A 9,708-nucleotide genomic window follows, 5' to 3' on the forward strand; every position below is an offset into this window, starting at 1 on the left:
AGACTGCCCAGCCACCACTACCAACACTAGGAACATCATAGAAGATCCTGGGCAGAGAGGGGAAAATGTTTTTAAACAAAAAAAATTTTTTAAAGACTAATTTGGTAGAGACTGATGTAACCTCCAAGAAGGGCCTGTATATACCCTTCAAGCCTGGAATTGTACCCTCCCCTAAGGATCAACTTTCAGGGGGGAAAAAAAGGCCTATAAAGTGACAAATTACACCCAGAACAAATGTACTGCTCAGTATAATCAACGATTTGAGGTCGGACGGGCAGCACTGGCCCAAGACAAAGGGCCAAGGGCAGGAAATGTAGACCGATGGAAACGGGGAACCCAGGGAGGAAGTGTGCATGAAGGGTGCTGGAACAGTGAGGTAATCAACCAATGTCACAAAACGTGTCCATAAAACACTTCTTTAAAGTGTGTAGAAACTGTAGAACAGAGAACGATTTGTTCTGTAAACTTGCACCTAAACTATAATAAAAAATTCAATAACAAAAGAAAAACTATCTGCAATCGAAGTTTCTGTCCAGTAGAAGAATGAACTTATGTAGTAAAAATTCTAAGTGTTTCGAAATAGAAGACTGGATCACTTCACTCTGTCCCTAAGAAGCCCATTAATCACTACTCTTTCTGTTCGTCACTTTTAGAAACAGTCATAGGAAATAAAATATGAAAGATTCTGATGGAAAAAGTAGGTCTGAAACATATTCCACAAATTCTACTTGCAAATGCATGGGGTGCACATTCAGAGTTAAAGATACAGAAGGCAAGGAAATGGTTCTAACTGGAGAAGATTCTTTATGATGTCAGTAAAGTTCTGGAAGAATGGAATCTATATGAGTTTTAGGGGGAAAAGAACTTTGTTTATGCCTTAATCTGTTATCAGGCAATTCCAACACTGAAACTATCTTGTTTTTTAAGAAGTACCCCCTCCCCATAAAGATTTAACCAAATATTTTTGAAGGTTACAGAATATATCCTGTAAAATATGTGATCGCAAGCCTGCCCAAAGGGTTGGGATTTACTTCGGAATGTTCTTGTTCAAAAACTGGCAGTAGCCTAAATGTGAATTTAAGAGAAGCCCTTCTCAGATGCGACCGTGTCACTTCCAGGTGTGCCTCGTGTTAGCATCTCAGGATAGTAAACCTCACAGCAGAAGAAACAACGTGTGCATCGCCTTGTACTTCCATCCGGCCTGATAGGGAGACACGTTTCAATGTGATGTGGGTAGGAACCCACAGTTTTAAGGTGGACAGCCTTCATTAACAAATGTTTTTTTTCCCCCTCTGGAGCATAAGAGATAGTTTTGAGGGCCCATTTTTACACTCAGAAGTACAAAACCAGTTTCTTTCATAAGGCAGGTTATATTGATTCTCACTTCCATTCCACCTCCCATGAAGACCCGGTTGGAATCCCTGGAAACAGAAAAGTTCAGAGCCGCCCAGGCAGGGACCCCTCCCTAGGAGCTCATGTCCATCAGGAGGTAATGGAGGTGATGCTTGCAATGCAGCATTTGTCCCTCCCTTCACCTGCAGCCCCTCTGGGATCACCTTCCCTTCAGATGGCAGCCCCATCCCCAACAGACACGGTGCTCCTGAATTCGTGCCCCAGACCACGGTCACAGTCACACACAGTTGTCAACAGGAAGGTTTGCTCCAATCGTCTTCTGAACGTTTGAGGGACTGTCCCACCGGGATGTGGGACTGTACATGCACTTAGGGTTACACAGTTTAGATGTTTGAAACTTGACATTGACCGAACGAACCACGAGAACAGAAAACTCAAGAACCAGCAGAACCAAATGACCCCTTAGCTTCCTCACGGGGTCTCCTCACTGAAGAAGTGTGCCCTTTCCTCCGAGGCCATAGGCAAAAACAAAAAACAAAACAGGGGTGTGGTGTGTGTGTGTGTGCGTGTGTACGCGCGCGCAAGCACGTCCCCCGTGCGCGCATGTGCGCGAGCCGGCAAAAGGAAGCAGGCTAGAGTAAAACGAAACAGGGTTTGTTAATATCAATTTACTGTCAACTGTGTTCTGCGTCTCATGATAACCCCTCCTCCACGCGTCTCAGTATGTGAGAGCGCACTAGACAGCACGCTTTCCTTGATGACGACTCAGAGGATCCGCATTCTTCTCCGTGTAATGAAAATATTGTCTGAAATGCAACCCCGCCTTCTTTCCTGCTGCAAGCATTTCGTGAAATCAGATAATTACATCAGAAAAGGGAATGGGATAAAGGATAAATAGCCGCCCAAGCAATGGCTGTCTGCCGCAACAAAGCTAGGCGGGTTCTAGAGTCAGAGTGACCACTTCACTTAACATTCCAGAACTCAGCGACTTTGACCTCAGGCAGAAGGGAAAGGATTCGAACTCAACGTTTAGCCAATCAGAGAGCAAACGTGACATTCCTGATGCAATGAGAGTGTCAGTGCCCAGGTGTCGGTTGAGGGGCGGGAAGCTGTAGCACTGAAACTGCAGTCTGCTCAGTGGGTTTGCTTCTCACAAGAAGCGTTTGGCGGCGGGAGTTACTGGGCGGCCTTCTCCCCCCGCAGCTGTGACGTGAACGTGGCTGTTGGACACTGGAGAGATGGAGAAACGAGAGCTAAAGGTAAAGGGGGTGTGGGGATAGTTCTTGAACTTCCAATCTTTTCCTCGGGAGTTTCCACTGGTAAGTAAATATCCATAGCATATGGAAACTACATATGCAAGGGGGCTTCAAAGCGCTCCTGGGAAAATGGACTTGAACGATAGAGGGATTTCCCGACTTGCTGAAGCCCGCCTGTCTCAACAGACCTCCTGGAAGGCGCGCTCAGCTGCTCTCCTCTGGTTCAGGAGGGCTCCCTCCTCTGAAGTTGGGAGGTAAATATGTGGACATCTGTGTTTTACAGCAGCATCAAGTCTGATTTTTTTTTTCCAAATCCTCAAACTTGTTATGGGATTCTTTAAACCAGGTCCCTGAGATTCTGAAGTAAATCTTTCCAACTGTGAACTCATTTGAAAAGCATGAGGCTCACTCATAGCAGATTAAGACCGGCTGGGGGAGGGAGAGCTTACACAAGGACACCAGCTGGGGACCATTTAAAGGGACATGCCAGCCGCCTCTACCTCACAACATATACCTTTTCTCTCTTTCAATGAGAGTTATTACTGAATTGCAGCACTTTGCTCACGAAGGTCAGACTAGGTGGCTAGCTATTGAAGACAATGAACCGTTCCTTCTGTGCACAGTGGTTAATCTGTATATTTTACAGAGGTTTACAGCAGGTCTTGATTTCCAGCCTCAGTTCACCTGAAGGAACCCCAGGAATACATGCCACCCTCAAAGCAAACACAGGGTGTATAGAAAGCCTTCTTGATCCTTCAGGAGGCCAAGGAGTTGGCCAGATCCTCCCGACAGCAACCGGAAGTCCCTGATATTGGCTCTGCAGACATGCTTCCCTCTAGGCAAAGTCTATTTCAGAAGCTTCACCTAGTACTCCCCCAAAGCCAAGTTGCTCACTCTTCATGGGTTTAGTTCTCCTCCTCCTCCTGGTGCTCAAGATCCAAGACGACAATCCCTCTGCCAGCCTTTTTTTTCTTTTCAAAGACAAAAAATAGCCTCAGCTCCCTACCCAAGAGCTGCCAGGGTCTAAAGATCTGTTTCTTTTGCAATTTGCAAAGAGCAGGAGGCCCAGTGTTCCACTAGCTGGGATCCAAATGTTATAGGGCCACGGGCCATCTGAGGGTGAGCAGCAAGCCGATGGGCTTGTGAGAACAGAGCAGTGCCTCTGACCCAGCTTTGACGGGAGTCCTGGGGGCAACAGCTTCCCTGGGCCTCAGCCTTGGCAAAATCAGTTTGTTCCATTATCCCAACAGGATTGTGATCAAAGGGGGTAGAAAGAGTCTGTTTAGCACAGAGGAAAGCAAAAGACCTTAGGCTGGTGCCAGCTGGTGCAGACTAGGACTTTTGCCTGTCTCTTCCTGCAAGCCTTGTGCCCCCAGGTTACCTGATGGGCAAGAGGGCCTGGTGCAACAGTGTGACCAAGCCCAGTATGCTGAGGAAACGCCGGGGCGCTGGGAAACAGATGCTCCCTAACTACCCTATCTGGGGAATCCTCTCATCTGTCATGGTAAAGTACTTGGGAAGAAAAGGGGTGCTTTGGTGGGTGGGTGATTGCTCTTATCTTCTGATAAACTGGTACTAGTGGTACCTATGAAATGGAAAAGGAAAAAGAGACCAAAGTGTTGGCACAGCCTAAACTACTCACCCCAACAGGTCTTCTGCCATTCCTACTGCACCTAATCCCATGCAGCTCAACAAGTGGCCAGGGGACAGGGCCTCCTGCGCCAGCCTTTCCGCAGGACCTTGGTTTGGTCTATGTTAAGTTCAATTCTGGCTATCACATAAACCCTTGGCCACTCTGCCCAGAATGGAAATGTGTAGATGCTACAGTTCTCAGGAAGTGTGTGTCATTTCGGACAGTGGGCCCCTGTCAAAACACACATTTCCCAGGGAATTAGTGCCTTCACCCTACTAGCAAACAGGAACAGCATGTTCATGGGGCTGGGAGGCCTGCTCACAAGAATCACATCTCCAAGGTGTAGATGGGACTCCAGAAATCCATCCATCCTGTGTTAGGACCTCTAGAGAAACAAATCCAGGACACTTATGATTTTTATATAGAGATAGTTTTATACAATGAGAAGAGTAAATAGGCTAATTAGTTTACACAGCAGAAAGGGAACTCAATTGAACTCATTTTTAAAGAACAGTTGGTATACTGAGCTGCCAGTCCAAGGTCAAGGAAGCAGAAATCAGTCTGCCCTCAGGCAAGACAAGCAGAGTCAGTCTGCAGGCAACAGACAGCAGGGTGGGGCAACAACTGTAGCTTGGAGCATAGCTGAGCAAAGCAGGAGTCTCCAGCTCCAGCGATATACTCACTTCAGTAGGATCTACTAGCAGCATGGTGAAGCAAGTCTTGAAGGAGCAAGACAATCCATGGGTTGGTTCAGCCCACAGGTAGTACAGCACATGGTTTTGAAACAAAGAGCCAGCACAAGCAGCCCACTGGTCCAATCACCAGAGAGAAAGAGAGAGGGGCCACCTTGGAAAGCCACTTATCTCATCGCTCTCCAATCAAGCTGCAACCTGATTAAACTTCGCTCATATGTTCCTATGGAAGCCTAGATGGCACAATAAGTCTAACTATCACACCTAACCACCAACAAGCACGCTATCACTGACACTGTCTGCTATAAGCCCAATCGAGAGCCAAACTCAGAGTGATCCCATGTGACAAAGCAGAATGGCTCCATGGGGCTTTCTTGGCTGTGATCTTCATGGAAGCAGACTGCCTGGCCTTTCTTCCATGGCACTGCTGGGCGGGTCCAAGCCACCAACATTTAAGTTGAAGCCAATCACAGACCACTTGTGATCCCAAGGAACTTCCTTGGCTCGTTAGCCCTTTATCCTAGTTTACATCAGTCATGGGAACCCGAGACTGCTCAGCTGCCCTCCTCTCCTCCATCCCTTCTAGCCCCTATACATTCCTATTTTCTTCAGCTTTTCCCATTCCTTCCTCACTAAACCTTTCCATTATGTCCTCTATAATTCATGCTCGTGATGAACCAGGTTTCCTATACCTTCAGCCCCCTGGCTGTGTCCTCCCCTGCCCTCACATAACAGAACCACATTCTCCCCCGAGACTGCCCCTCTTGCAGCCTTCTCCCAAGGTGGAAGCTTGCCTCCCACATCCTTCTCACTGCTAAGCCTGTAACAGGTAGGGGAAGCAAGGTAGGGTCTCTGTTCGGTATTTTTGCTCAGATCGCTCTTCCTCCTTCCTTCCTAGAAATAACTGTCAGTTTTGAGCCTCATAGGATTAGATCACAGCACAGGTAACCCCTTATCCTTGCTCTCACCTACCAACCCCAGGTCAGTCTCTTACTTCTTAATGATTTCAGCTCCTGTCTCTTTGTCCCTCTCTTCAGTATTACTTCCGTCTTAATTCTTGGGGAATTCCACACACTTGTAGGTAAGCCTTCAAAGCCTCCCACCTTGCTTCTCATTTTCCTGAACTAACTTCCTCCAATGATCTTGCCCTCCACCCTACCTGGCCTACTCAGTCCCAAACTTGGAACCTTGTCTTCATTTACTCTGGGTGTCTTCTTTCTGTCCTTCTAGTTGACTCCTTCTATTCTTGTAACTGTGGGATTTGTAACACATTCTTGTCTCTCATCTCTTCGAGGTTCACTCACCTTATGTAATGTGTGCTCCATGGTCAATCATTACCATTACGCCCGAGTGTGTGGTGTGTGTATATGCTACCACACACACATACATGCTTCTCTCCCTTCACCCTCTCTCAATTTGATAAAGCCACAACCGTGGGTAAGTCTACCTATTCAGATGTGCATTCAGGGAGCTGTGTAGAGTCTGGAAAATACAAATGCAACCAAGCTAACGATTGGTTTTAAATTAATGACTACTATATTCCAGTGAATCCTTAATACTGCTGAGTATTACTAATCCAGCCATTCTCATTGCCCTCAATTCATTTCACACATCTCTTCCTGCCCCCAACACTTCTTCCTCACTCTAGCTCTCAGGTGATTAACCAACCTGCTAACTTCCTGAAAAAAATGCTGAAGGAATCAAAAAGAAAAGAACTTGCAAAGACTTCCCCCATCTACCCCCTCTCCAGCATCTGTGTCCATATATTCCACCTTTCCATTTGTTATTGAAGATCAGTTATTCCTGGCCATGTCTACAGCCAAGTGCTGTACTTGTGTACCAGATCCCATCTCCTCTTGACTGCTCGGAACCATGGCCCCCTTCCTCCCCTCTATTTTCACTCTACATGAGTTCATTTTTTCTTCAGTACACTAGCATGCTATCTCCCATCCTAAAAATAAGATGATCTTATCCTCACTTCCCCTTTCAGTTTCTCTTCAGTTCTTGGCTGCCTTTTGGAGGAAAAAAAAATGCAGAAACCTATCTTGTTGTCTCCAATGTCTCCTTATTCTCCCTTAAACCCACTCCCAATACTTTTTGCTCCCACCACTCTACTGGTTCGGGGATTGGGGTCAGGGCACTGTTCTTTTCCAGGCCCCCAATGATCTTGTCCTTGCTAAATCCAATGGTCATTTTTCAATACTTGTCTTAGCTTGATTTGCCAGCATTTGACCTAGTTGATTACCCTTCCTCCTCGTGATGTCATCTGCTTTTGATTTCGAGGACATGAAAGTCCATTGGCTTCCTCCTCCCTCAGTGGCTGTGCTGCCCAGTCTCTGGGGCTCTGCTTCTCCCTGGGATTGTCATTCAGAGACCACTGTCCTCTTCAATGCCTATACCCAGTTGGCGATCTTTATCTAGTTCCATGGCTTACAGTGTATCGTATGTACCAACAACTTCCACACCTTCTCTGTATTGTGTACATCTCTTCCAAACTCTTCAGCTAACATTTCTGCTAAGATATTTAAAAGGCTTTTTAAAGCCTTGCCCCAAAATGAATTCCTGGTCTACCTTCCCCAAACCTCTGCCCAAGGCCAACTTATCTCAATTGGATTCACTATCTTTCCAGTGGCCCAGGCCACTAGACCTAATTCTACAATCAGATTGTATCCAGAATGTGACAGAGTTCACATCCTGGGTAGTACCCTGTCCTGAACCACCTGTAACATCCTGGGTGACACCCTGTCCTGAACCACCACCATCTCTTGCTGGAATTACTGCAGGCTTCCCAATGCTTCTCCCAGCATTTACTTGGGTCCCATAGCAAACAGAATAAGCTTTTAAAAATGTCCAGTGGTGCCCCTCTCTTACCAGACCTTCCAATAATTCCCATCAAAATGAAAATAAAAGCTAAAAGTCATTTTAGTAGCCTAAAATAAACTATATGACCTTCCTGCCCCCTGACCTCACCTTTATTCTCTGAGCTAATTCCATGTCAGCCACACCTTGCTTTCCCCTTCCAGGCCAAGCTCTCCTCTGGCTGAGGGCCTTTCCAGTAGCTATTCTTCAATCTGGAATGCCTTTTTCCAGGCAATCTGAATCGTTCCCCTCAGTTTCTTCAAGTTGAACTAAATGTTACCCATCCATGAGACCTGTCTGACCCACATTTAACACCATGCCACTTCTCCGTGTTTCCGTAGCATTTATGATCTTCTAATAGTCAATGCAGAGCTCTACTGGCACAGTGCTTATGCATCAGGCTGCTAACCACAAGAACAGTAGTCAGAACCCAATAGTCACTCCTCGAAAGAAAAGTGAGGCTTTCTACTACTCCCACAAAGACTTAGTCCCAGATACCCACAGGGGCCGTTCTACTCTGCCCACAGGTCACTGTGAATCAGAATCAACCAGGGGCAATGAGTAGTAACAATGATGTGCTTCGTGCTAGAATACAAACTCCACCCAGTCAAGGAATGTGTTAATCATAGACATTTACCAAGCAAGTAGAACAGTGCTGTCACATATTAAATAACCAAACTCACTGCCATCAAGTCAAATCTGGCTCTTAGTGACCCTGTAAGGGGTAAGTATTTGTTGAACTAATAAATTCTTAAGGCCAAGTATCACAAATGTGTGTAGAGATAGGCCTGAGTGAACTCTAAACAGTTTGGACATTGAGAGAAGAGAGTGAGTCTGGCGGGGATGAAAAAGCATCTGACAGAGCATTGAGTGCCACGGCCACCAGTTTACCCTCAGACCTAGAAAAGATTCAGCTGCCAGGAAAGCAGGGGACAAACTGCCAGTGCACGTTCCTGCGAGCCTCCCCTTCCTCAGATGTAAAATGGGAACAATACCCTTCTTATAGGGCTGTTGAGAATAAGGTAATGTACATAAAGTGTCTAAAGTAGCTACTGGAAACTCCCAGTTGGCCATTTTCTTTCATAGACTTCAGAAGGTAGTTATTTCCAAAACCACAGTTCAGCAAGAACTTCAAAACTCATACTGAATTCCACTATAAAAATGAATTATCAGGAACTTCCTCAAGGTGGCGTATTTCCCCAAAGTCAATGGGTTAAAAATGCTGTATAAGTGTGAGACTGGCGCCCTCTGCTGGCTTATTTTTGCGTTCTTTTTCTTTGAACCTTTGGCTCAGAAGAGAGCTCCATATGCACTCTCAATAAGCTCAGTATGAACTTTGAAATCCAACGGCTTCGTCACAAGTTTGCACATAAGAATAACGCTGACGTCACCCTACCGTGTGTGTTGCTGCCCTTAATTCCTGCACAAGCAGATTCCTTCTAGCTACCAACCCCTTAGCTGCCACGTCCTGATACCGACTAAAACATGGCTGCCCTCCTACAGCACTGTCCGGTATTATCCCTCGCCCCATTTTGGAGGGGTGGGCAGAGCTGCGAGGGAGGAGCACAGGAAGGAGAAGCAGCTTCTCATTCAAACAAGCGATCAGCTGGTTGGGGTATAAATAACCCCATTCTACTTCCTTTTCCGCCAGTCCATATCATCACAATTTTCTCCAGAAACTAATGCAGTTTAAATTTAAGAGAGAGTGAATTACTGAACCTCTGTGGTGGCTAAATCTCCAACTGTCGCAGTCAATCATTCCCATCTTTATCTAGGCCTGAACCCCAGGCCAATAGCAACACTTAAAGCTAGGGAACTCTTAGCATTCACTGCCAGGCTGAATCATAGGGACCCCCCACTCCCCGTGAGTTTCCAAGACGAACTGTTCATGGGAGGAAAAAGTCCAGTCTTGCTT

At 46.3% G+C, this 9,708-nt stretch overlaps 1 protein-coding gene across 1 annotated transcript in view; it reads left to right on the forward strand.

Moving 5' to 3' along the window:
* The first annotated feature begins 2,504 nt into the window (after positions 1 to 2,504).
* Positions 2,505 to 9,708, forward strand: part of C1H1orf105 (chromosome 1 C1orf105 homolog) — a 45,770-nt gene continuing 38,566 nt past the window's right edge. Inside the window, exon 1 of the mRNA XM_075541100.1 lies at positions 2,505 to 2,612. Within this exon, the coding sequence (XP_075397215.1) occupies positions 2,592 to 2,612 (21 nt within the window). The 5' untranslated portion in view covers positions 2,505 to 2,591. The remainder of the gene's footprint in view (positions 2,613 to 9,708) is intronic.

Source organism: Tenrec ecaudatus, chromosome 1, assembly GCF_050624435.1.
Source record: "Tenrec ecaudatus isolate mTenEca1 chromosome 1, mTenEca1.hap1, whole genome shotgun sequence".
In the NCBI taxonomy this organism is placed as follows: domain Eukaryota; kingdom Metazoa; phylum Chordata; class Mammalia; order Afrosoricida; family Tenrecidae; genus Tenrec; species Tenrec ecaudatus.